The following is a 26953-nucleotide window of genomic DNA, read 5'->3' as shown; positions in this document are numbered from 1 at the left end:
AAGGCTTTTGCTCAACAGCCAGGCCAAGGGCAGGAGCAGCTGCCGGTGGGGCTGAGAGCTGGAGGGAAGTGCAGCAGGCCCAGGCCCCTGAGCAGGGACGGCTGCCCTGGGCACACACAGGGCCCTCCGGAGCAGGGAGTTAAAGCACTGCCTCAGCCGGCCCTGCCCCTGCCAAGGTGGGACCTGCTGCTGGCGACTGAAAGGACTCCTCTCCCAGTTCCTGGAATCACACTCTTTATTAGCACCGCCTGGGACAGGTTAATAAGGTTCGTGGGCGTTGGCGGCAGCGTCTGGCTGCAAAACTGTGTTTGAAAGCAATGTCGGCTCTGGGAAGCAAGGCCAAGGTGGAACACGAAGCAATCTGCCAATATCCTCTGGGGGGAGCCCGACCAAAGCTCTGCTCCTTAAAGCAGCGTTGAACCTGCCCAGGGTGTATTTCTCACCCCACAGGCGTCCCTGGGGTGGAGGTAGGAAGGTTCAACCCCTCAGCTGATCCCAGCAGGTTCAGGGGAGTCTTCCTCAATTTTCCCCCTCTCCCCAACTTACTTTTATACGAATTCTTTGTGTTTAGGTGGAGCTGGAGTGGCTTCAGTCGTAATTACCTTTTGTTTCTGGTTGGTGTAAAGTTCTCTTGCTGTACCTAATGGGGGGCGGGGGGGGTCGTGGCTTGGCACCTGAGGAGGGGGTTCGACGTGGTTGTTGGCTCTGCAGCAGAACACCTGGATTGTCCCTCGGCTGACAGGTACTGGAGGGTCCCATGATCTTCCCAGTACCAGAGTGTTCCCCCTTTGTGCTGGGATTTGAGTGCTGCAGGAAAGCTGGGCTTTGCTCAGTGCCCCTTATTTCCTCAGAGCAGCTCATCCAACTGGGGCTTTCTCGTGCTGCCTTTGCCCTTCCCCTGGCACTTGGGCTCCATCTTGGCCATGGGACTGAGCAGCCCACGGAGGGTTTTTATTCTTTTGCTCAAGGGCAAAGCAGAGGGAAATGTTTACGGCAGGAAGGGAAGAGGATTCTGGCTGATCAGGAAGCGAGGGACTTTCTGAGCGACGGCCAGAGGAACGCGCCTTATTTCACCCAGTTTGTGAGCAGTTGGATCCCATTGTCTTCATGGGGCTTGAGAGCATAAGCATTGAAACAGCATTTTGTGGACAGCCTTGTACTCTGTTCTGCTAAACTGCAAAGCCGTGGTGGTTCTTCCTTCATCTTCTTTCATCTTCCTTCCATCAACGTGGCCTAAGGCTTGTCCAGCTCGGCAAGTGCTTCCTGCTTGGTAATTCTCTGCCAGGCCTGAGGGATTTCTCCTCTGCCTTGGAATTTCTTACCGTGCCAGTTTTCTATATTGGTCCTGAAATGTGACAGAAACCATTTCCAGTAGGCTTGCGTGGATGGATCAGGAAGAATTTTCCAATTGGAGAAAGGAGGTCCTGCATCCCGGTATCTCTTGCAGGGGGTCCATTTGCTAGCACCCTTTTGGAATAGACAGTCACTTGCAACGAGGCTGGAACAAATTTCAATGACCAGGTGATCTGTTTGGTGCCAGATTTCTCCCGTCAAAGCTTCTGGTCGATGGAAGAGAAGCTGATGGTCTCCATCGTGTCCCTGCATGGTGTTTGTGCAGACAGCCCCACAAAAGGGACACTGCTCCCAGCACCCCGAAAACTGCTCTGCCAGGATGGTGTGAGGCTTCCTTTCAAAACAACTCAGATCAGCAACAGCAAATTTTCCCCTGAGCTCGTTCTCCATGGCAGGCAGTGCTTCTGCCATGGCTTTGCTCAGGAACTCGATGTCTGTGATCTCCTGATGCTCGAGGCCCTTCAGGTCACTTCTGGGCAAGTTGATCAGCTCTGTCAGTTCCCTGCAAAATTCATCCAGCCAGAGAGAGATTTTGTCCTTTTGGTCTTTTCTGTCTTTGACCCTTTGGGTTGATGAAGTAACAGCTGACAGGATGTTTCCATAGAGAACATCAAGGGAGGAATCTAAAAAGTTCTCCAGCCTCCGGCTCTCACCTAAACAGTAACTCTCAACACGTCTCTCAATGTACCACTGAAAAAACTCTTTTGGATGTTCAAGGTACTGCTTGAAATACTGGAAGTTTTCTTCTTGTGCCAGGAATCTCAGGATACAAACATCCAGATTGGCTCTGTTGCCCTGGAAATCTGGGACTTTCCCCTGCATGTCCCCAGCGATGGCTTTAGCCGTCCTCTCATAGACGGCCCGGCGAAGAGCCGGGGCAAGCTTGTCACAAAGGAAAACAGCAAAAGCTGTGACAGAAGTGGCTCCTTGGCAGGAAATCTGGAAACATGTGAAGAAATCTTCTCTCTTGCTGTTCAGGTAGACGACTGGGTCATTTGCCTTCTGGAACATTTTGTGCATGGCTTTAAACCTTTCTGCTGCCGTTCTGCACAGGTACAGAGATAAATCTATGCTGTAATCTTTGTTAACCCTAAATGCTGCATCGCTGGGGATGGAGTTCACACCTTCCTGTACTTCATGGAGTATTTCATGAATAAAGGTTCGACTGTAATCCCGTTTCTCCTGTTCCTTCTTATCAATGTTTGCCCACACACGCTTTATGATGTTGTCTGTGATGTCCTGCAAGTTCACATCAGCATTGGAAACATTCCACGGGAGGTATGTTTTCCAACCCTTTTTCTTTGTGACATGTTTCTTCAAGTCCAAGGAAAATCCTCTGTGTTTGGGAAATGACCTGATCCGTGCATGGAAACCAGGCTCCTTAAAATGCTCCAGAAGGACATCTTCTATTTCTGCATCAATATTCACCCGTTCCAGTGGGGGAGCAGCACGGGAGACTTCAGTAATCCACTCGGCCCAGAGAGAAGTAAACTTGTCTCTCAGTTGTATCTCACTGAGGCTCTTGCCTTTCAGAGTCAGAGCCAACTCCCTGCTCTTTCTCAAGAGCTCGTCTTCATATTCCGACTTCCTTGCATCCACTTTACTCTGGGTCTTCTGCAGTTCAATGAGATTCTCACATTTTTTCTGAGTTTCATGAAGAAGATTCTCTTTTAGTTCTTTCAGCTTCAGCTCTGTGCTGCCTTTCCACTGGACCAGCATCTCACAGTTTTTATCTTCCCTGAAATACTTTTCCATGTCTGTCACGATGGCATCACTTGTCTCTTGCACGAGCCCTTCCAGGTGTTCTCTGGTGACTTGCTGCAAGTCCCCGTTCCGAATTCTGTTGTCGAGTCTCATTTGTATGTCTAAGATGTGACTCCTGAGCCTCCAGGTCCACTGACCAAAGGCAGTTTCCAGTTTCCTGTACACAGCAATCTCCAGTGAATTCTTGAAGCTGAAAACAAAGTTCTCGTTCAGCAAAGCATTCCAGAGGTCACCAATACGGACTTTCAGGCTGGAGAGCGTCAAAATGCTGCCCTGGGACTCCTTGGCAGCCTGGAGAACTTTGCTCTTCAGTTGCTGGACGTTGTGGCTGTAGGTGGGGTTGGGTGGTGCCATTGGGGGGTTTCCTTCCCACAGGTGAGCAAAGTAGTGAATGTGGGTGTTCACGTCAAAGCGGATGACGTCGCTGAAGGAGGAGACGTCACAGCATTCCTGCTGGGCAGCTGCCACGGTCATTTCATCCAGCTTTTCCTGCAGACGTCTTTGTCCTTCCATGTTCTGCTCCTTGGCAGTAACTTCTCCCACGTTTTGGTGGACAAAGAGGCAGCTGGGGGAAAGATGTACTTTCTTCATCCTCAGAAGAGCCTGCACAGCGATCTGAAGGACATCCTGCATTTCTGAGGGATTTTCCCCAAAGATATTGATCAGGGTCATGTTGCCAATGCCGATGACAAAGGTGGCCAGCTCATTGTCATGATTCAGGGACTGTTTATTGGCCATCTCTATGGCACGAAGGCCCTCTGTGTCAACAACCAGCATGTAATCAAAGCCCACGTCCTCTTGCAGCTGCTCGTCCAGTGGCAGGAGCTGCATAAACGCTCCCCGGGTGCATCTCCCCGCGCTGACGTTGAACTGCAGCCCAAACATGGCATTCAGCAGGGTTGACTTCCCTGTGCTCTGGATGCCGAGCACAGAGAGAACAAACACTCGTTTGTCCCCCAGCCTCTCAATGAGGCTGTCAAAGATTGCTCCCACCCAGTGCAGGGGCAGGTAAGAAGCATCCCCATCCATCAGCTCCACGGGATACCCCAAAACCATCAGTTCTGCTGCCATTTGGGGCAGTTTCACAACGTTTTCATTCTTTGAGTTCCTTAAGTGCAGAGCTTCATAGATCTGCCCTACCTCTCTCAACAGATGCTCCAGGCCAACGGATGAATCGTTGATTTCATCAGAGAGGGCCTCCAACCTACTCAGCAACTCAGGGTTTGGACTGGTTTTTTCCTTGCTTTTCTTTTTTTCCAGGATTTCAGACCATAACTTGTGATAGTCTCTCCTCAGTTCTTCCAGGCGACCAGAGGACAGGTCGTCCATAAAGACCTTCATCCACTGCAGGAAGTATTTCTTGGTATCTGCTGGCTGTGACTGGAGAAAGCCGAGGAATGGTTTCATCAGCTGGTTGAGGGGGAAGGCTCGCTCTAGTTGCTTTCTTCTAATTGCTGCCTTCTCAGATTCAATTTGGCTCCGATGGTGCTCGATGCTCCTGCCCCCCTTCTCCTGCAAGCGAGTGAGTTCTTTGTCCTTTTGGCACCACTGGTGCCACAGTTTTCCTTGAAGAGGCAGGAGCTGGGATTTGATCTCAGACAGCTTCTCCTTCTTCAGAAGGGTCACCAGCTCCTTTGCCTTTGCTTTGGCTGTCACACACTCGGGTCGATCTTCATCCACTAAGAATCCGTGCTGGCGAGCTTTGTCCAGGCAGGCGTCCAGGCTGAAACGAGGGTTGGACCCTTCCAGGAGATTCCTGATTGTTTTGGTGAGCTCGTCCAACATCTCTGCTTCGTTTCTGTTCTTGATCCCTATTTTTATGTTTTTGTTGGATTGTCCAGCTGCAACCTTCTCTTTGTCAGTGAGAAGACAAACCAGAGGCCTTTGTGACTGCCACAGGTCACGCAGAAGCTTTTTCCCTCTGTCGTCCATGTGCTCCGAATTGGAGACAAGAGCCACGTTGAGAGCAGAGATCACCTGTAAGAAGTGCAGCTGCGCTCCGTGGTCCCTGGCGTCTCCATGCAGGTTACAGAAAGCCACACAGCACTCAAAGGTGTCATCGGGGCTTCCCCGGGGACAGTACCAGGCGATCTCCACAACACCTGCCATCAGCAAACGCTCTCTGGTGCTGCCTCGGCAATGGCGGTGGAAAAAAGTGTCGTGTCTTTGTTTGCTCAGCAGAGCATTGAGGAGCTGAGACTTGGAAGAGGAGGCAGAGGTGCCAATGTGGATGAAGGACACGATGGGGGTCTCTGCCTGATGGATGAGTTTGTTATTGTGATTGCTCATCCTGGGCTGCTGTCCTGACTTCTCCGCCTCTTTCCAGCTCCTTTTGATTTGGCTGAGGGCCCAAAGTGGGAACTCGATCTGGGCAGTGCCCGGCTTGGGCACCAGCAGGGGCAGTGCCAGTTGGCAGAAGGCCAGCTTGGTTGCAATGGACTGTCTCATGAAGTCATCAGCACAGTGGAAAATTGCCATCTGGAGGTCCATGGGGTGCACGTGGCTGTCCCTGGTTGCAGCTTCAGGGGCTGCTTCCTCCAAATCGTTTAGAAAGTTCTCAAAGGAGTCTGAGGGTTCGTGCTCTTGCTCTGTGGTTTCTTGCACGGGGGCAAGTCCTGGGTTGCTCCCATCTCTGCAAGTCAGGTACCTCACCCGATAGTCCACGGTTAAGAGCTTCTGCAGGAAGTGAAATGGCAGTTCCTGCTCCTTGCTGGGCTGGCTGTCGTGCAGAGATGTCTTGCAGATGATGCGGAAATGTCCCGTGCCCATTTTTCTTGGATAGTGACTTTCTAGTCCAAGGCGCTTGAGCAAGTGGAGGAACTCTTGGTTTGCAGTGGCTTCATTGGCTTTGGATTCACTGGCAGCTGACTCGGATTTGGAGGGACTGGAAGGCTCAGTTGTTTGGAAAGTGTCTTCCATGTCTCTGAGTATGTTCTGCATCCTCACATCATCCCCTGTTTCCTCCAAGCTCCCACCAATGAAGGAATTCAAGTCACGTTCCAGCATCTCCCAGTCTGGGCACTCCCTGTGCTTCTGGAGGAGATTCCTTGTCCCTGTGGCCCACAAGCCTTCCATGTGACCTTCCATGAAAAGCAACCGCTCCCTCTTCTGCTCTGGGGACAGCTCTTTGCTTTGGGGTGTCACGGTCAGAGCCGTCAGCAGAAGGGAGGCCTCAGCTCTGGCAGCATCTTGCTCCTTCAGAGTCACGTACTGCTCGTGTGCCGCTGCCATTGCCTGGGCCAGGTACTGAATTTCTGCATGGCCAAGGAGGTGCTGGAAAGTGCTGCTTCCCACCTGGTACCCTGTGCTGGTCGCAATTAAGAGCACCAAGAGTTCCATGTCCTTCTGAGCCCTTTCCTGGAGAGACCGCAGTAAGGAATGAATTGCGAGGCCTGTGGTCAGGGTGGCTTCTCTCTTTGCTTCCTGGACGGCAGAAGCAGAGGTTCCTGGTGCGTAGGTGACAGCATGGATGTGCTCCATCATTTGCTGCAGTGTCTGCAGGAGCTCTCCAAGTTCAGAGACATTGGGAGTTTTGGGAAGCCTGTGGTCAGTCTGGAAGATCCATTGCATAATGAAGGAAGACTCGGGGAAGTCCCTGACAGAATAGATATGAGGATCCAGGAGGCTCCTCAAGATTGCCTTGATCGAGGTGGAGTTTTCTGGAGGTGACTCCTGGCAACTCCTCACGGTGTTCACCAGGAAGTCCTGCAGGGCTTTGTCTGACAGGCACACGTTGATCCAGACTCTGGGGTCCTTGGTTTTTGCACTCAGATCCTGTTTCAGATCCATCAGCATGAGCAGTTTCTTTTCATCCACTGCCACCTCCCAGGTCTTCACAATCTCCATGAACTCTCTGGCCTCTTCCACTGCACTGGCCAGTTCCTCTCCAAAAGCGGTGCCGACGCTCTGATTCGTCAGCGCTTTGTACGCAGCCCTGAGGGCGCGGCTCATTCCATGGACGGACTGAAAATCCCTACTGTGATTGCACAGGATGACCTCCCACACTGGAATCAGCTGGGAGCCACGGTCGATAACGCACCACGTTGAGTTATTGGACACAAGCCCCGTTTTCCACTGAGGGAGAGAATTGGTCTCTGATGGGCCCCCTGTGGTGAACACCTGACACTGAATCACTGTGTGGGAGCTCTCTCCAGCTCTGCCCTGGACAGAAGCCTGTGAGCTGGACCGGGAAACATCTGTGGCCCCTCCTGCACTGGCCCCAAAGCCACTGAAACTGGCCCCAACAAAGGTGTTCAGGGCTTCAGATGTTTGTTGCTTCACCTCTTCCCTCTGCTCAACTCTGAATCCTCCTGTAGACGCCTTCCACCAGAATATCCCCCCAAAGTGGAGGGGACCCTGACTGACGTGGGACCCAAACCTGCTGAAGAATCTCTCCAGCAGGTTGGGCTGGTCTTCTTCCCGAGTGAGGCTCAAAAGCTGCTCCATGTGTTGCAGCTCCCGCAGGGCCCCATCCGAGAGGAGAAGCTGGTTCCTTTGGAAGTAGCAGGAGGCCAGAGGGATGTACTGGTACTTGGTGGTGCAAAAGTAGCTCTGCTCAGAGTGGGACTGGTGGGTGCCCTGTGCCTGTGAGGAGCTGCTGTGATCTGCACCAGCTTCCAATTTAACTCCCCAGAACCCGGCTTTGGCAGAAACACTGATGCTGAAGCCCAGCTGCTCCATGGACCTGGTGAAAGTGGATTCTGCTGCACTGGAGGAGAACTCCTTGCTCTCAAGCAGCGACCCTTGCTCTGGACCGGCGAGCTGGAATCCCTCAGGAACCCTGAGGAGCTGCTCTCTCTTTGCCAGCACATCTTCAGCCCTGCTGGTTCTGTAGATGCCCTGCAGGGCCAGTCCCCCCGATGCCCGCCTCAGCACCTCCGTGTCGGGGATGTTCTCCATCCTGCCCACTGACGTTTCCTGCTGCTCCAGCTGCTTCTGGATGCTCTCCAGCACATCTGCCAAGGACTTCTTTGGTGCTGGCCAGAACTCCTTGGGAATCTCCATGGCTTCCCATAGAGCCTCTGCTCTCTGCCTTACAACATCCTGGCTGTGGCTGTGGCTGTCGAGCATTTCTTTCAGCTCCTTCAGTACTTGCTTGGCCACTCCTTGTCTCTGCTTTGTCCTTTCCAAGTGCTGCTTTTCTTGCTCCTCAGAAGTTGCTTTGTCATCTCTTATTTTCAGGAGTTTCTGGAGCGCCCTTTTCTCCCAGGGGTGCCTCACTTGGCACTCCAACGTAAGGTAGTCTTCATATTGCAGGTGTTGCAGGGCTTCTGTGCACTGGACTCCCAGGGTCTGGGAGAGTTTGGGGAGCCAGTATCCAGCCTCCAGTCCTTCCTTCTGAAGTGCCTCTGCCAGGAGCTGTGCCTCTTCATGCCCCTCTTGGGTGTCGTCCTGCGAAGCCATGGCTGTGGGGGAAGAAAGGAAACGTTCCCTAAGGTTTGTTGTGAGAGGCCCCAGGCTCCTCTAAGAGGCTCTGCAGCAGCTCCGGCCCTGGGGATGCTCCCACGTGGCTGCTGGAGCCCAGGCTGGGATGCCACAAGGCCCAGGGTCTCCTTCCCGGGCAATGGATGTGCCTGCTGTGGGATCAGCCCTGAAGCTGAGTGTGTATCCCAGAGACAACACACACACACACATGGACTTGGCCACACAACCTGCCATGGAGAAGGTGCTGCCTTCAACATCACCCAGGTCCTCCCAACAGGACTCCTGAATCCGTGAGTGCAGAGAGCCGAGGGCATTGCTGGATCCCTGGAGCACTGGCACAGCCCCTGTGCCCGTCCCACCCCCCTGCCTGCATCCTGCACCCTCTTCCCAGCACAGGGTTCTCCCGCTCGCCGGCTGCTCCAGCTGGTGCTCCCAGCACACAGAGGCAGCGCTGGGAGCTGGGGAACATTGTCCCAGTTTTCAAGATGGGCAGGAAGGATGACCCTGGGAACTACAGGCCTGGCAGTGTCCCTTCAGTGCCTGATAAAATTGTGGAGAAGGTTGTTCTGGGAGTTATTGAAAAGCCCCTGAAGGACAAGGCACTCACTGGTCACAGCCAGCACAGGGTCCTGAGGGGAATGTGCTGCTCATCAAACTGAATATCCTTTTACTCCCAAATAACCCACATAGCTGATCAAGGCAAGCCAGCTGATGGGACCTTTCTGGATTTCAGTAAAGCTTTCCATCTCTCCCAGGATCCTTGTGGGTCCCTTCCCACTCCGGCCCTTCTGTGATTCCCTGATTCTCACCTTAATGGAGCTGGTGCTCTCCCTGGACTCCTGTCTTTACACCTCTGGGGTTTTCTACACCGTCCCACAAACCTGAGAAGTGTCTCTGTCTCAATTCAACTGGATCCTGGAGAGGTTGATTCCATGCACAAACCCTTCCCCTGCCTTCAGCTTCCATCCCTGCAGGGACACCAGACCCTCCCCAAGCCAGGGATGGCTCCCAGGGGTTGGCACTGGGCTCCTGGAGCCTTGCAGAGCCTTGAGTGTCAGCTTTCCCTCTCAGGCCAGTGCAGACTGAGGCAACCTGTGCCCTGGCCGTGGGCTCTGAGTCACCTCACCCACCTGAGAGCAGATGCTCCTCTTGGTCCCAGCCTTGAGTGCCCAGAGGACACGGGCAGCCAAGGTGCCCAGCTGAGGGGACACAGCACCGTCACAGCCCAGGCCTGGGGGACACGGCGGCGGGTGGAGAAGATGGGAACCCCCTGGAGAATTCCGGAGGAAGAGCAGCGGGAAGGAAAGGCCCCAGATCCTAAAGGAGAAGAGCTGAGAGTCAGGAGATGGCAACCCAGCAACGTGGAGGATTGATTGCAGGGAGCAGTGGAGGCCAACCCTTCTCCTGCAGTGGGTATTCCCCCGTCAGCAAAGAGTGCCCAGGGCCTTTGTGGGGTGGGGAGCAGAGCAGGCTTTCACCTGGGCCCTAAATCCGTGTTGCCCTGCAAAAGGAACCTGGACATGCTGGAGAGGTGGGACAGTGCCAACCCCCTGAAGGTCAACAAGGCCAAGGGCAGGTGCTGCCCCTGTGTCGGGGCAATGCCAGGCACAAAGACGGGCTGGGAGTGGACTGGATGGAGAGCAGCCCTGGGGAGAAGGACCTGGGGGGCTGGTGGGGGAGAGGCTGGGACATGACCCGGCCCAGAAACCCCCTGTGCCCTGGGCTGATCCCACAGGGATGGTGGGCAGCAGGGCAGGGAGGATCTGCCCCTCTGCCCCCTCAGCTGAGACCCCCCTGCAGAGCTGCCTCCAGCCCTGGGCAACAGCAGCACAAGGACGTGGAGCTGCTGGAGAGAGTCCAGAGGAGGCCGCGGAGATGCTGCCAGGGCTGGAGCCCCTCTGCTCTGGAGCCAGGCTGGGAGAGCTGGGGGTGCTCAGCTGGGGAAGGGAAGGATCCAGGGAGACCTTGGAGCCCCTTATCCAGAGCCTAAAGGGGCTCCAGGAGAGCCTCCAGCAGCTCCTGCACTCCCACCAGTGGGATGGGGGAGAGGAGGGGAAAAGCAGAGGGAAGAAAAAGGGCTGGGGAGATCAGGGGAGTTGAGGAAGCAGAGGAAAACTGGGTGTGCTGGCAGAGCAAGGGAGGGACTTCAGCCCCTGATTCCCCTCGGGGTGCAGGGTGGCTGCTCAGGAAGGTACCTGCTGGCTCACCGCCACTGCTGGGTACTGTCCCCTCAGGGCACTTGTGCCAGCTCTGTCCCCTCCCAACTTCCCTCCCTTCCCCAGGGCAATGGGCTCTGGAAGCGCCTGTGCCTTTGAGGGGCTGCAGCAGGGACCAGAGCGCTGCGGGCGGTGAAGTTTCCCCTGGAAGGGAGGGGAATCCCGGGAGGAAAAGGACCAAGTGTCCCCCCCGGGCTGGGGCGGGAGCAGGAGGGGCCAGGAGTGCCCCTCATGCTCCCGGCGCTGCCCTGCTCCCTGAGGAGCGGCGCGGGGCACAGGCAGCACCCCCGGCCCCAGGAGGGCCCCAGCACCCCCGGTCCTGCCTTCGGGGAGCGCAGCCCCCGGACCCCGCCTGGGGCTGGGGGTGCCCGGGCCGGGAAGGATCGGCCCCGCCTGCGGCCGGGCACGGGCTGCAAAGGGAAGGGGCTCCTTCCCTGGCATCTCCCCAGCCATGGGAACCCCCCGGCATGGGAAGCAGAAGACAAACAAGCCCCCGCTCCGTGCTGATCCCGGCTCCCAGCCCCGCAGCTCAACCCCAAGGTCCTACCGTCTCCCTGCGGAGCTCCCGAGGTGAGAGAAGCCCAGCGCAGCCCCTCTGCTGATCCAGCCTCGGGTCTGCGGGCGCTGCTGCTTCCCCTTTCAGCGGCGCCGGAGGGGGGGGGGGAGGGGGGGCGTGTGGCGGCTGCTGATTTCCTGTAAATCAGACGTTTTTCTGCAGCAGAAACGAAACTGCTGCCTGGTTTGGGATGGAAAATTGTTCAGTGGAAGGTGAGCTCGATGATCTTTGGTCTTTTCCAACTTTAATGATCCTGTGATTCCACGAAAGGCAGCAGGAGCTGGGCAGTACCTGGGGCTCCTGACAGGGAACCACGTGATCTGTGCCTCTTACCCCTGATCATCTAATCCCAGAACTGGGCAACCTGTGCCAGGACCTCCCCCACTCCCAGCCTTCCCAATGTCCCATCTCTCCCTGCCCTCTGGCAGTGGGAATCCATTCACCCTTGTCCTGTCCCTCCAGCCCTTGTCCCCAGTCCCTCTCCAGCTCTCCTGGAGCCCCTTTAGGCTCTGGAAGGGGCTCCAAGGTCTCCCTGGATCCTTCCCTTCCCCAGCTGAGCCCCCCCAGCTCTCCCAGCCTGGCTCCAGAGCAGAGGGGCTCCAGCCCTGGCAGCATCTCTGGGGCCTCCTCTGGACTCTCTGCAGCAGCTCCACGTCCTTGTGCTGCTGTTGCCCAGGACTGTGAGGGGACGGTTCTCGGGGCACGCTGTGACTCTCAGGCGGCCCTGATCCCCTCAGGGGGACCGTTGGAGCTCGGCTGGTGCTGAGGCGGCCATGCCGGCCCTGGAGCCGCCCAGGCCCCCTGGTACCCCCAGACTGCTGGCCCGGGACAGGTGGGAGCTCGGGGCCACCAGAGTGGGCCCGGGGAGCCATCCAGCTGCTCCAGTACTTGGAATTAGCGGGAGACAAAGAGTGTGCGGCTGCAGCTCTTCAGGATTAGCGGGAGACACCACCAGGGCAAAAGGAGCACCGTGTTGTGTCTGCAAAATACTGGGGATGTAAGTTTTCTGTGGGAAAACGCTGCTTTCTCAGAGGAAAAAACAAACAAACAAACTTCCTTTTCCCCTGTCTTTTTAGGTTGTCGGTTAAATGTTTGGAGAAGGAGCCGAGCCCAGGAAAGTGGGAGTTGCCCAGAGAGGCTCCTCAGTGTGATCCAGGTACCGTGATCTGTTGGACCGACTGTGGGATCGAGCATAAATGCTGTTATCAGGTGCCTGTTTCTTACAGAACTGGTCCTGAATTTTTCATCTCTGACAAACCTGTGGCCTGGAGCAGTGATTTCTGCATTTTCTGTCATGTATTGGACATGTAAAAATATTCCTCTGTGAGATACACTCCTCTACTTAAAATTCCCACAGAATTGCATCGTTGTGGGACACATCCCTTGGCTGGGGAAGGTGAATCTCATGATGGAATGGTTTGTGTGAGAAGGCACTTTAAAGAACATTTAATTCCCCTCTCCCTGCCAAGGGCAGGGACACCTCCCACTATCTCAGGTTTCTCCAAGCCCCGTCCAACTCAGCTTTGGACACTTCAGGGATCCAGGGGCAAGCCACAGCTTCTCTGGGCAACCCATACCCGGGTTTCCCCACCCTAAGAGCCCCAGTGTAGTGCTGTCTCCTTCCCGAGAGGGTTGCTGAGCCACAGGGAACGGGCAGGGTGGCACAGGGATACTGTGGAAATTCTTTCTATGCTGCTTCAAGTCTCAGATGGGACAGAATCAGAGTTCTGGAGGTTGGGCAGTAGTTGTGTGTTGCTTCCTTTTAACTGTGCTCTGTACTTTCACTTTCTTTGGTTACTCTGGTTCCTAAAACTCTGTGGCTGATGCTGGCACAGGTTGCCTAGAGAAGCTGTGACTGCCCCTGGATCCCTGGAACTGTCCAAGGCCAGGCTGGACAGGGCTTGGAGCAACCTGGGCTAGTGGAAGGTGTCCCTGCCCATTGCAGGGGTGGGACTGGATTCATTTAAGGTCCCTTTCCACCCAAACCACTCTGGGATTCAGTGACAATACACGAGCCAGTGCAAGAAAACAGGATTTGTTACAATCCCTAGAAAAAGGAATCAAGGTGAACTTCTCCATTCAAGGAAGCCACAAGCCCACACCCAGCAGGAGACGATTCCAAGTGAAGGAGGCACTGCAGAGAAGGAGGAGGGACATGACTTCCAAATTTTGACAGAGCCTGTGTGAGAGGCACAAAAAACCCCTTTCCCTCTGACTCTCTCTGTCCCCCTCATCCCTCCTCTCCACAAAGAGGAAATTCACAATGAGCAGGAAAAAACCCTTGTTGACATCCAGCTTTGTGCCAGGTGTGGAGCAGGAAGAGTCAGGTCGATGATCCAAGCCCTGATAACGTGGCCATTTTCAGAACCAGCCACGGGAAGTGTTTCCTGAACTTCCAGAGTGCCCCCAGTTCTCCAAACCCGCCCGACACCCCAAGACTTGGTGTTAATTCCCGGAGAGGATCTTTTCTGATGGAATTCGCTGCAGCCGAGATTGAACACGGACAGGTAAACGCCGCAGCAGACTGGGAGTGCAGCTCCAGGGCCCTGGGAGGGGCTGCCCAGCAGCCCACACTGCTCAGGGGACGGCCCTGCACATCCTGAAACATGGGCCGAGCACCTGAGGCAAGAGCTGGACCCGGCCCTGCTCCGTGTGCCAGGCAAGGAGGCTCCTCCAGCACCTGGAAAAGGGTCCAGCTGCCAAAGGCACCAGCAGGCCTGGCACTGCCACCCACCTCACCTACTCCTTCCCCTCCACACGCCTGTGGTTGCCCCTTTGGGACCTGTGTGCCCACAGGGATCTGGGATGGGGGAGCGGCTTCCTGCTCCTGCACTGCACATCCAGGAGGGGCTCCCGGTTTTGCAGATGTCCCAAACCACCAGCTGGGAACAGCAACCTCCTGCTTCAGGGGGGGTAGATGGATGTGGGCAGCAATGGGCTGGGAAGAGCAGGAGTTGTGTCTTTCACCTGCATGGAGAGGGAAGAGCCCAGAGGGCTCCTGCTGTGGGACAGGACAAGGAAAGGGGGAAGATGGACATGACCTGGCTGTGTGTGATGGCAACTGGAAATCACCATGTGCTGGGCTGATCCCAGAGGGATGGTGGGCAGCAGGGCAGGGGGGATCTGCCCCTCTGCCCCCTCAGCTGAGACCCCCCTGCAGAGCTGCCTCCAGCCCTGGGCAACAGCAGCACAAGGACGTGGAGCTGCTGGAGAGAGTCCAGAGGAGGCCGCGGAGATGCTGCCAGGGCTGGAGCCCCTCTGCTCTGGAGCCAGGCTGGGAGAGCTGGGGGTGCTCAGCTGGGGAAGGGAAGGATCCAGGGAGACCTTGGAGCCCCTTCCAGAGCCTAAAGGGGCTCCAGGAGAGCCTCCAGCAGCTCCTGCACTCCCACCAGTGGGATGGGGCAGAGGAGGGGAAAGGGAGAGGGAAGAAAAAGAGCTGGAATGAGATCAGGGGAGTTGAGGAAGCAGAGGAAAACTGGGCATGCTGGCAGAGCAAAGGAGGGACTTCAGCCCCTGATTCCTCTCTGAGTGCAGGGCAGCTGCTCGGGAAGGCACCTGCTGGCTCAGGGCCACTGCTGGATATTGTCCCCTCAGGCCACTTGTGCCAGCTCTGTCCCCTCCCAACTTCCCTCCCTTCCCCAGGGAAATGGGCTCTGGAAGCGCCTGTGCCTTTGAGGGGCTGCACCAGGGACCAGAGCGCTGCGGGCGGTGAAGTTTCCAGTGGAAGGGAGGGGAATCCCGGGAGGAAAAGGACCAAGTGTCCTCCCCGGGCTGGGGCCGGAGCAGGAGGGGCCAGGAGTGCCCCTCATGCCCCCGGCGCTGCCCTGCTCCCTGAGGAGCGGCGCGGGGCACAGGCAGCACCCCCGGCCCCAGGAGGGCCCCAGCACCCCCGGTCCTGCCTTCGGGGAGCGCAGCCCCCGGACCCTGCCTGGGGCTGGGGGTGCCCGGGCCGGGCAGGATCGGCCCCGCCTGCGGCCGGGCACGGGCTGCAAAGGGAAGGGGCTCCTTCCCTGGCATCTCCCCAGCCATGGGAACCCCCCGGCATGGGAAGCCGAAGACAAACAAAGATCAGCTCCGTGCTGATCCCGGCTCCCAGCGCCACAGCTGATCCCCAAGGTCCTACCGTCTCCCTGCGGAGCTCCCGAGGTGAGAGAAGCCCAGTGCAGCCCCTCTGCTGACCCAGCCCCGGCTCTCCCGTGGGTGCTGTTTTCCCCTTTAATAGGGGCCGTGGGACACGGCTGCTGATTTCCTGTAAATCAGGTGTTTTACAGCAGCAGAATGTCAAAGTCAAACTGGGGAGCTACTCCCTGTTTGGGTGCAAAAGTCGTTGGGTGAGAGATGGGTATCAGAGGTCATTTCCAACCTTAATGATCCTGTAATTCCATGAAAGGCAGCAGGAGCTGGGGGTTCTTGATTGGAAGCAAGCAGTGCTTGGGGTTCTTGATTGGAAATCACCCACCATGTTTCTGCTATCCTGGATCACTGAATCATGAAAATGGGCAACCTGTGCCAGGGCCTCCACTCTCTCAGCCAAGAATTCCTTCCCAATCTCCCATCTCTCCCTGCCCTCTGGCAGTGGGAAGCCATTCCCTGTGTCCTGTCCCTCCATGCCTTGTCCCCAGTCCCTCTCCAGCTCTCCTGGAGCCCCTTTAGGCTCTGGAAGGGGCTCTCAGGTCTGCCTGGATCCTTCTCTTCTCCATGGGAGCACCCCCAGCTCTCCCAGCCTGGCTCCAGAGCAGAGGGAGGCAGAAGGAGCAGGGAACGAAAAGAAAGTAAAGGGGAGAAGGGAAAGAAATCCGAGTTGGTCCACTCAGATCTGCCCCTCTCCCCTTCCAGCCCCATCCCGGCCTCCTCCCAGCCTGTCAGCCCAGCCCCGTCCCCTGCCTTGCCCAGCCCCCTTTTTCCCAGCCTGTGCATCAGTCAGACCCCCCGGGCAGTCCCTGCTGGGCTTTCCAGTCTCACCCCCCCCAGCAGCTCTTTGCTTTTCCTCCTGGCTCCCTGGGAGCCCGGCAGGGGCACTGCCACCTCAGTTCCAACCCCCAAGGCCGTCCCCGGGGCAGCCCCAGCTGGTCCCAGCTTCTCCAGAGCGCGGCTCCGGTGCCCCCAGGCTGCCTGGACAGCACCGGCGCTGCCCCGGGGGCTGGGAGGAAGCTGCTGGGCCACGGGATCCTGCACAGGGGGCACGGCAAAGGCTTTTGCTCAACAGCCAGGCCAAGGGCAGGAGCAGCTGCCGGTGGGGCTGAGAGCTGGAGGGAAGTGCAGCAGGCCCAGGCCCCTGAGCAGGGACGGCTGCCCTGGGCACACACAGGGCCCTCCGGAGCAGGGAGTTAAAGCACTGCCTCAGCCGGCCCTGCCCCTGCCAAGGTGGGACCTGCTGCTGGCGACTGAAAGGACTCCTCTCCCAGTTCCTGGAATCACACTCTTTATTAGCACCGCCTGGGACAGGTTAATAAGGTTCGTGGGTGTTGGCGGCAGCGTCTGGCTGCAAAACTGTGTTTGAAAGCAATGTCGGCTCTGGGAAGCAAGGCCAAGGTGGAACACGAAGCAATCTGCCAATATCCTCTGGGGGGAGCCCGACCAAAGCTCTGCTCCTTAAAGCAGCGTTGAACCTGCCCAGAGTGTATTTCTCACCCCACAGGCGTCCCTGGGGTGGGGGGGAGGCAGGTTCAACCCCTCAGCTGATCCCAGCAGGTTCAGGGGAGTCTTCCTCAATTTTCCCCCTCTCCCCAACTTACTTTTATACGAATTCTTTGTGTTTAGGTGGAGCTGGAGTGGCTTCAGTCGTAATTACCTTTTGTTTCTGGTTGGTGTAAAGTTCTCTTGCTGTACCTAAAGGGAGGAGTGGTTGTGGTTTGGCACCTGAGGAGGGGGTTCGATGTGGTTGTTGGCTCTGCAGCAGAACACCTGGATTGTCCCTCGGCTGACAGGTACTGGAGGGTCCCATGATCTTCCCAGTACCAGAGTGTTCCCCCTTTGTGCTGGGATTTGAGTGCTGCAGGAAAGCTGGGCTTTGCTCACTGCCCCTTATTTCCTCAGAGCAGCTCATCCAACTGGGGCTTTCTCGTGCTGCCTTTGCCCTTCCCCTGGCACTTGGGCTCCATCTTGGCCATGGGACTGAGCAGCCCAGGGAGGGTTTTTATACTTTTGCTCAAGGGCAAAGCAGAGGGAAATGTTTACGGCAGGAAGGGAAGAGGATTCTGGCTGATCAGGAAGCGAGGGAGTTTCTGAGCGACGGCCGGAGGAACGTGCCTTATTTCACCCAGTTTGTGAGCAGTTGGATCCCATTGTCTTCATGGGGCTTGAGAGCATAAGCATTGAAACAGCATTTTGTGGACAGCCTTGTACTCTGTTCTGCTAAACTGCAAAGCCATGGAGGTTCTTCCTTCATCTTCTTTCATCTTCCTTCCATCGATGTGGCCTAAGGCTTGTCCAGCTCAGCAAGTGCTTCCTGCTTGGTAATTCTCTGCCAGGCCTGAGGGATTTCTCCTCTGCCTTGGAATTTCTTACCATGCCAGTTTTCTATACTGGTCCTGAAATGACACACAAACCATTTCCAGTAGGCTTGCATGGATGGATCAGGAAGAATTTTCCAATTGGAGAAAGGAGGTCCTGCATCCCGGTATCTCTTGTAGGGATAGACGGGGTAATCCTCTCGAGTTGGGTAGAATCGACGGTCACTTGCAACACTGCTGGAACAAATATCAATGACCAGCTCTTGTGTTCCTCGGAACCTCCATCCCCTCAAAGCTTGTGGTCGATGGAAGAGAAGCTGATGGTCTCCATCGTGTCCCTGCATGGTGTTTGTGCAGACAGCCCCACAAAAGGGACACTGCTCCCAGCACCCCCAAAACTGCTCTGCCAGGATGGTGTGAGGCTTCATTTCAAACCAGCGCAGATCAGCAACAGCAAATTCTTCCCTGAGCTTGTTCTCCATGGCAGGCAGTGCTTCTGCCATGGCTTTGCTCAGGAACTCGATGTCTGTGATCTCCTGATGCTCGAGGCCCTTCAGGTCACTTCTGGGCAAGTAGATCAGCTCTGTCAGTTCCCCGCAAAATTCATCCAGCCAGAGAGAGATTTTGTCCTTTTGGTCTTTTCTGTCTTTGACCCTTTGGGTTGATGAAGCAACAGCTGACAGGATGTTTCCATAGAGAACATCAAGGGAGGAATCTAAAAACTTCTCCAGCCTCCGGCTCTCACCTAAACAGTAACTCTCAACACGTCTCTCAATGTACCACTGAAAAAACTGTACTGGGTGTTTAAGGTACTGCTTGAAATACTGGAAGTTTTCTTTTTGTGCCAGGAATCTCAGGATACAAACATCCAGATTGGCTCTGTTGCCCTGGAAATCTGGGACTTTCCCCTGCATGTCCCCAGCGATGGCTTTAGCCGTCCTCTCATAAACGGCCCAGCGAAGAGCTGGGGCAAGCTTGTCACAAAGGAAAACAGCAAAAGCTGTGACAGAAGTGGCTCCTTGGCAGGAAATCTGGAAACATGTGAAGAAATCTTCTCTCTTGCTGTTCAGGTAGGTGACTGGGTCATTTGCCTTCTGGAATGCTTCGTGCATGGCTTTAAACCTTTCTGCTGCCGTTCTGCAGAGGTACAGAGATAAATCTATGATGTAATCTTTGTTAACACTAAATTGTGCATCGCTGGGGATGGAGTTCACACCTTCCTGTACTTCATGGAGTATTTCATGAATAAAGGTTCGACTGTAATCCCGTTTCTCCTGTTCCTTCTTATCAATGTTTGCCCACACACGCTTTATGATGTTGTCTGTGATGTCCTGCAAGTTCACATCAGCATTGGAAACATTCCGTTTTTTCCAACCCTTTTTCTTTGTGACATGTTTCTTCAAGTCCAAGGAAAATCCTGTGTGTTTTGGAAATGACCTGATCCGTGCATGGAAACCAGGCTCCTTAAAATGCTCCAGAAGGACATCTTCTATTTCCACATCAATATCCACCCGTTCCAGTGGGGGAGCAGCACGGGAGACTTCAGTAATCCACTCAGCCCAGAGAGAAGTAAAGCTGTCTCTCAGTTTTCTCCGACTGAGGCTCTTGCCTTTCAGAGTCAGAGCCAACTCCCTGCTCCTTCTCAAGAGCTCGTCTTCATATTCCGACTTCCTTGCATTCAGTTTACTCTGGGTCTTCTGGAGTTCAATGAGATTCTCACATTTCTTCCGAGTTTCAAGAAGAAGATTCTCTTTTAGTTCTTTCAGCTTCAGCTCTGTGCTGCCTTTCCACTGGACCAGCATCTCACGGTGTTTCTCTTCCCTGAAATACTTTTCCATGTCTGTCACGATGGCATCACTTGTCTCTTGCACGAGCCCTTCCAGGTGTTCTCTGGTGACTTGCTGCAAGTCCCCGTTCCGAATTCTGTTGTCGAGTCTCATTTGTATGTCTAAGATGTGACTCCTGAGCCTCCAGGTCCACCGACTAAAGGCAGTTTCCAGTTTCCTGTACACAGCAATCTCCAGTGAATTCTTGAAGCTGAAAACAAAGTTCTCGTTCAGCAAAGCATTCCAGAGGTCACCAATACGGACTTTCAGGCTGGAGAGCGTCAAAATGCTGCCCTGGGACTCCTTGGCAGCCTGGAGAACTTTGCTCTTCAGTTGCTGGACGTTGTGGCTGTAGGTGGGGTTGGGTGGTGCCATTGGGGGGTTTCCTTCCCACAGGTGAGCAAAGTAGTGAATGTGGGTGTTCACGTCAAAGCGGATGATGTCGCTGAAGGAGGAGACGTCACAGCATTCCTGCTGGGCAGCTGCCACGGTCATTTCATCCAGCTTTTCCTGCAAACGTCTTTGTCCTTCCATGTTCTGCTCCTTGGCAGTAACTTCTCCCACGTTTTGGTGGACAAAGAGGCAGCCGGGGGAAAGATGTACTTTCTTCATCCTCAGAAGAGCATGTGCAGCGATCTGAAGGACATCCTGCATTTCTGAGGGATTTTCCCCAAAGACATTGATCAGGGTCATGTTGCCGATGCCGATGACAAAGGTTGCCAGCTCGTTGTCATGATTCAGGGACTGTTTATTGGCCATCTCTATGGCACGAAGGCCCTCTGTGTCAACAACCAGCATGTAATCAAAGCCCACGTCCTCTTGCAGCTGCTCGTCCAGTGGCAGGAGCTGCATAAACGCTCCCCGGGTGCATCTCCCCGCGCCGACGTTGAACTGCAGCCCAAACATGGCATTCAGCAGGGTTGACTTCCCTGTGCTCTGCAGGCCAAGCACGGAGAGAACAAACACTCGTTTGTCCCCCAGCCTCTCAATTAGGCTGTCAAAGATTGCTCCCACCCAGTGCAGGGGCAGGTAAGAAGCATCCCCATCCATCAGCTCCACGGGATACCCCAAAACCATCAACTCTGCTGCCATTTGGGGCAGTTTGACAACATTTTCATTCTTTGAGTTCCTTAAGTTCAGAGCTTCATAGATCTGCCCTACCTCTCTCAACAGATGCTCCAGTCCAACGGATGAATCGTTGATTTCATCAGAGAGGGCCTCCAACCTACTCAGCAACTCAGGGTTTGGATTAGTTTTTTCCTTGCTTTTCTTTTTTTCCAGGATTTCAGACCATAACTTGTGATAGTCTCTCCTCAGTTCCTCAAGGCGACCGGAGGACAGGTCGTCCATAAAGACCTTCAGCCACTGCAGGAAGTATTTCTTGGTATCTGCTGGCTGTGACTGGAGAAAGACAAGGAATGGTTTCATCAGCTGGTTGAGGGGGAAGGCTCGCTCTAGTTGCTTTCTTCTAATTACTGTCTTGTCAGATTCAATTTGGCTCCGATGGTGCTCGATGCTCCTGTTGCCCTTCTCCTGCAAGCGAGTGAGTTCTTTGTCCTTTTGGCACCACTGGTGCCACAGTTTTCCTTGAAGAGGCAGGAACTGGGATTTGATCTCAGACAGCTTCTCCTTCTTCAGAAGGGTCACCAGCTCCTTTGCCTTTGCTTTGGCTGTCACACACTCGGGTCGATCTTCATCCACTAAGAATCCGTGCTGGCGAGCTTTGTCCAGGCAGGCGTCCAGGCTGAAACGAGGGTTGGACCCTTCCAGCAGATTCCTGATTGTTTTGGTGAGCTCGTCCAACATCTCTGCTTCGTTTCTGTTCTTGATCCCTATTGTTACGGTTTTGTTGGATTGTCCAGCTGCAACCTTCTCTTTGTCAGTGAGAAGACAAACCAGAGGCCTTTGTGACTGCCACAGGTCACACAGAAGCTTTGTCCCTCTGTCGTCCATGTGCTCCGAGTCGGAGACAAGAGCCACGTTGAGAGCAGAGATCTCCTGTAAGAAGTGCAGCTGCGCTCCGTGGTCCCTGGCGTCTCCATGCAGGTTACAGAAAGCCACACAGCACTCAAAGGTGTCATCGGGGCTTCCCCGGGGACAGTACCAGGCGATCTCCACAACACCTGCCATCAGCAAACGCTCTCTGGTGCTGCCTCGGCAATGGCGGTGGAAAAAAGTGTCGTGTCTTTGTTTGCTCAGCAGAGCATTGAGGAGCTGAGACTTGGAAGAGGAGGCAGAGGTGCCAATGCGGATGAAGGACACGATGGGGGTCTCTGCCTGATGGATGAGTTTGTTATTGTGACTGTTCATCCTGGGCTGCTGTCCCGACTTTTCCACCTCTTTCCAGCTCCTTTTGATTTGGCTGAGGGCCCAAAGTGGGAACTCGATCTGGGCAGTGCCCGGCTTGGGCACCAGCAGGGGCAGTGCCAGTTGGCAGAAGGCCAGCTTGGTTGCAATGGACTGTCTCATGAAGTCATCAGCACAGTGGAAAATTGCCATCTGGAGGTCCATGGGGTGCACGTGGCCATCACTGGTTGCAGGTCGAGGGGCTGCTTCCTTCAAACGATGGAGAAAGTTCTCAAAGGAGTCTGAGGGTTCGTGCTCTTGCTCTGTGGTTTCTGGCACAGGGGCAAGTCCTGGGTTGCTCCCATCCCCACAAGTCAGGTACCTCACCCGATAGTCCACGGTTAAGAGCTTCTGCAGGAAGTGAAATGGCAGTTCCTGGTCCTTGCTGGGCTGGCTGTCGTGCAGAGATGTCTTGCAGATGATGTGGAAATGTCCCGTGCCCATTTTTCTTGGATAGTGACTTTCTAGTCCAAGGCGCTTGAGCAAGTGGAGGAACTCTTGATTTGCAGTGCCTTCACTGGCTTTGGATTCACTGGCACCTGACTCAGATTTGGAGGGACTGGAAGGCTCAGTTGTTTGGAAAGTGTCTTCCATGTCTTTGAGTATGTTCTGCATCCTCACATCATCCCCTGTTTCCTCCAAGCTCCCGCCAATAAAGGAATTCAAGTCACGTTCCAGCATCTCCCAGTCTGGGCACTCCCTGTGCTTCTGGAGGAGATTCCTTGTCCCTGTGGCCCACAAGCCTTCCATGTGACCTTCCATGAAAAGCAACCGCTCCCTCTTCTGCTCTGGGGACAGCTCTTTGCTTTGGGGTGTCATGGTCAGAGCCGTCAGCAGAAGGGAGGCCTCAGCTCTGGCAGCATCTTGCTCCTTCAGAGTCACGTACTGCTCGTGTGCCGCTGCCATTGCCTGGGCCAGGTACTGAATTTCTGCATGGCCAAGGAGGTGCTGGAAAGTGCTGCTTTCCACCTGGTACCCTGTGCTGGTCGCAATTAAGAGCACCAAGAGTTCCATGTCCTTCTGAGCCCTTTCCTGGAGAGACCGCAGTAAGGAATGAATTGCGAGGCCTGTGGTCAGGGTGGCTTCTCTCTTTGCTTCCTGGACGGCAGAAGCAGAGGTTCCTGGTGCGTAGGTGACAGCATGGATGTGCTCCATCATTTGCTGCAGTGTCTGCAGGAGCTCTTCAAGTTCAGAGACATTGGGAGTTTTGGGAAGCCTGTGGTCAGTCTGGAAGATCCATTGCGTAATGAAGGAAGACTCGGGGAAGTCCCTGACAGAATAGATATGAGGATCCAGGAGGCTCCTCAAGATTGCCTTGATCGAGGTGGAGTTTTCTGGAGGTGACTCCTGGCAACTCCTCACGGTGTTCACCAGGAAGTCCTGCAGGGCTTTGTCCGACAGGCACACGTTGATCCAGACTCTGGGGTCCTTGGTTCTTGCACTCAGATCCTGTTTCAGATCCATCAGCATGAGCAGTTTCCTTTCATCCACCGCCCCCTGCCAGGTCTTCACAATCTCCATGAACTCTCTGGCCTCTTCCACTGCACTGGCCAGTTCCTCTCCAAAAGCGGTGCCGACGCTCTGATTCGTCAGCGCTTTGTACGCAGCCCTGAGGGCGAGGCTCATTCCATGGACGGACTGAAAATCCCTGCTGTGATTGCACAGGATGACCTCCCACACCGGGATCAGCTGGGAGCCGCGGTCGATAACGCACCACGTTGAGTTATTGGACACCAGCCCCTTTTCCCACTTAGAGAGAGAACTGGTCTCCGATGGGCCCCCTGTGGTGAACACGTGAAGCTGAATCTCTGTGTGGGAGCTCTCTCCAGCTCTGCCCTGGACAGAAGCCTGTGAGCTGGACCGGGAAACATCTGTGGCCCCTCCTGCACTGGCCCCGAAGCCACTGAAACTGGCCCCAACAAAGGTGTTCAGGGCTTCAGATGTTTGTCGCTTCATCTCCTCCCTCTGCTCGGCTCTGAATCCTCCTGTAGACGCCTTCCACCAGAATATCCCCCCAAAGTGGAGGGGACCCTGACTGACGTGGGACCCAAACCTGCTGAAGAAGCTCTCCAGCAGGTTGGGCTGGTCTTCTTCCCGAGTGAGGTTCAAAAGCTGCTCCATGTGTTGCAGCTCCCGCAGGGCCCCATCCGAGAGGAGAAGCTGGTTCCTTTGGAAGTAGCAGGAGGCCAGAGGGATGTACTGGTACTTGGTGGTGCAAAAGTAGCTGTGCTCAGAGTGGGACTGATGGGTGCCCTGTGCCTGTGAGGAGCTGCTGTGATCTGCACCAGCTTTCAGTTTAACTCCCCAGAACTTGGCTTTGGCAGAAACGCTGATGCTGAAGCCCAGCTGCTCCATGGACCTGGTGAAAGTGGATTCTGCTGCACTGGAGGAGAACTCCTTGCTCTCAAGCAGCGACCCTTGCTCTGGACCGGCGAGCTGGAATCCCTCAGGAACCCTGAGGAGCTGCTCTCTCTTTGCCAGCACATCTTCAGCCCTGCTGGTTCTGTAGATGCCCTGCAGGGCCAGTCCCCCCGATGCCCGCCTCAGCACCTCCGTGTCGGGGATGTTCTCCATCCTGCCCACTGACGACTCCTGCTGCTCCAGCTGCTTCTGGATGCTCTCCACATCCGCCAAGGGCTTCTTTGGTGCTGGCCAGAACTCCTTGGGAATCTCCATGGCTTCCCATAGAGCCTCTGCTCTCTGCCTTACAACATCCTGGCTGTGGCTGCGGCTGTCTAGCATTTCTTTCAGCTCCTTCAGGACTTGCTTGGCCAGTCCTTGTGTCTGCTTTGTCCTCTCCAAGTGCTGCTTTTCTTGCTCCTCAGAAGTTGCTTTGTCATCTCTTATTTTCAGGAGTTTCTGGAGCGCCCTTTTCTCCCAGGGGTGCCGCACTTGGCACTCCAACGTAAGGTAGTCTTCATATTGCAGGTGTTGCAGGGCTTGTGTGCACTGGACTCCCAGGGTCTTGGAGAGTTTGGGGAGCCAGTATCCAGCCTCCAGTCCTTCCTTCTGAAGTGCCTCTGCCAGGAGCTGTGCCTCTTCATGCCCCTCTTGGGTGTCGTCCTGCGAAGCCATGGCTGTGGGGGAAGAAAGGAAACGTTCCCTAAGGTTTGTTGTGAGAGGCCCCAGGCTCCTCTAAGAGGCTCTGCAGCAGCTCCGGCCCTGGGGATGCTCCCACGAGGCTGCTGGAGCCCAGGCTGGGATGCCACAAGGCCCAGGGTCTCCTTCCCGGGCAATGGATGTGCCTGCTGTGGGATCAGCCCTGAAGCTGAGTGTGTATCCCAGAGACAACACACACACACACACGGACTTGGCCACACAACCTGCCATGGAGAAGGTGCTGCCTTCAGCATCGCCCAGGTCCTCCCAACAGGACTCCTGAATCCGTGAGTGCAGAGAGCCGAGGGCATTGCTGGATCCCTGGAGCACCAGCACAGCCCCTGTGCCCATCCCACCCCCCTGCCTGCATCCTGCACCCTCTTCCCAGCACAGGGCTCTCCCGCTCGCCGGCTGCTCCAGCTGGTGCTCCCAGCACACAGAGGCAGCGCTGGGAGCTGGGGAACATTGTCCCAGTTTTCAAGATGGGCAGGAAGGATGACCCTGGGAACTACAGGCCTGGCAGTGTCCCTTCAGTGCCTGATAAAATTGTGGAGAAGGTTGTTCTGGGAGTTATTGAAAAGCCCCTGAAGGACAAGGCACTCACTGGTCACAGCCAGCACGGGGTCCTGAGGGGAATTTGCTGCTCGTCAAACCGAATATCCTTTTGCTCCCCAATAACCCACGTAGCTGATCAAGGGAAGCCAGTTGATGGGACCTTTCTGGATTTCAGTAAAGCTTTCCATCTTTCCCAGGATCCTTGTGGGTCCCTTCCCACTCCGGCCCTTCTGTGATTCCCTGATTCTCACCCTAACGGAGCTGGTGCTCTCCCTGGACTCCTGCCTTTACACCTTTGGGGTTTTCTACACCGTCCCACAAACTTGAGAAGTGTCTCTGTCTCAATTCAGCTGGATCCTGGAGAGGTTGATTCCATGCACAAACCCTTCCCCTGCCTTCAGCTTCCATCCCAGCAGGGACACCAGACCCTCCCCAAGCCAGGGATGGCTCCCAGGGGTTGGCACTGGGCTCCTGGAGCCTTGCAGAGCCTTGAGTGTCAGCTTTCCCTCTCAGGCCAGTGCAGACTGAGGCAACCTGTGCCCTGGCCGTGGGCTCTGAGTCACCTCACCCACCTGAGAGCAGATGCTCCTCTTGGTCCCAGCCTTGAGTGCCCAGAGGACACGGGCAGCCAAGGTGCCCAGCTGAGGGGACACAGCACCGTCACAGCCCAGGCCTGGGGGACACGGCAGCGGGTGGAGAAGATGGGAACCGCCTGGAGAATTCCGGAGGAAGAGCAGCGGGAAGGAAAGGCCCCAGATCCTAAAGGAGAAGAGCTGAGAGTCAGGAGATGGCATCCCAGCAACGTGGAGGATTGATTGCAGGGAGCAGTGGAGGCCAACCCTTCTCCTGCAGTGGGGATTCCCCCGTCAGCAAAGAGTGCCCAGGGCCTTTGTGGGGTGGGGAGCAGAGCAGGCTTTCACCTGGGCCCTAAATCCATGTTGCCCTGCAAAAGGAACCTGGACATGCTGGAGAGGTGGGACAGTGCCAACCCCCTGAAGGTCAACAAGGCCAAGGGCAGGTGCTGCCCCTGTGTCGGGGCAATCCCAGGCACAAAGACGGGCTGGGAGTGGACTGGATGGAGAGCAGCCCTGGGGAGAAGGACCTGGGGGGCTGGTGGGGGAGAGGCTGGGCCACGACCCGGCCCAGAAGCCCCCTGTGCCCTGGGCTGATCCCAGAGGGATGGTGGGCAGCAGGGCAGGGGGGATCTGCCCCTCTGCCCCCTCAGCTGAGACCCCCCTGCAGAGCTGCCTCCAGCCCTGGGCAACAGCAGCACAAGGACGTGGAGCTGCTGCAGAGAGTCCAGAGGAGGCCGCGGAGATGCTGCCAGGGCTGGAGCCCCTCTGCTCTGGAGCCAGGCTGGGA

The 26953-nt window shown here is 55.6% G+C and overlaps 2 protein-coding genes and 1 long non-coding RNA gene across 7 annotated transcripts in view; 1 reads left to right on the top strand and 2 right to left on the bottom strand.

Moving 5' to 3' along the window:
• LOC135412440 (uncharacterized) overlaps window positions 1–26953 on the top strand; it is a 32264-nt gene that overhangs the window by 1720 nt on the left and 3591 nt on the right. For 2 of the 4 annotated variants that reach the window (XR_010429641.1, XR_010429643.1), the window contains exon 2: window positions 12390–12469. This is a non-coding gene — a long non-coding RNA (uncharacterized LOC135412440). Of the gene's footprint in view, window positions 1–658; window positions 743–11759; window positions 12146–12389; window positions 12470–26953 lie in introns of those variants that run through there. The other 2 variants (XR_010429642.1, XR_010429644.1) reach the window with 2 other exon arrangements.
• Window positions 218–15580, bottom strand: LOC135412391 (interferon-induced very large GTPase 1-like). Of its 2 annotated transcripts, none has more exons than XM_064651145.1 (3): window positions 15437–15580; window positions 9672–9858; window positions 218–8522 (listed from the first exon to the last, which is right to left on the bottom strand). In XM_064651145.1, exon 3 carries the CDS (start codon window positions 8518–8520, stop codon window positions 1234–1236), a length of 7287 nt encoding a protein of 2428 aa, XP_064507215.1. In that variant the 5' UTR covers window positions 8521–8522; window positions 9672–9858; window positions 15437–15580; the 3' UTR covers window positions 218–1233. The 2 variants fall into 2 exon arrangements, with proteins under 2 accessions (XP_064507215.1, XP_064507214.1); XM_064651144.1 differs by lacking the exon at window positions 15437–15580 and adding an exon at window positions 11305–11714.
• Window positions 16719–26310, bottom strand: LOC135412394 (interferon-induced very large GTPase 1-like). The gene is made up of 2 exons (XM_064651148.1): window positions 26164–26310; window positions 16719–25014 (listed from the first exon to the last, which is right to left on the bottom strand). The coding sequence occupies exon 2, from the start codon at window positions 25010–25012 to the stop codon at window positions 17732–17734; it is 7281 nt and encodes a 2426-aa protein (XP_064507218.1). The 5' UTR covers window positions 25013–25014; window positions 26164–26310; the 3' UTR covers window positions 16719–17731.

This window comes from Pseudopipra pipra, chromosome 3 (assembly GCF_036250125.1).
Source record: "Pseudopipra pipra isolate bDixPip1 chromosome 3, bDixPip1.hap1, whole genome shotgun sequence".
Lineage (NCBI taxonomy): Eukaryota > Metazoa > Chordata > Aves > Passeriformes > Pipridae > Pseudopipra > Pseudopipra pipra.
This window is presented reverse-complemented; position numbering and strand designations above follow the sequence as displayed.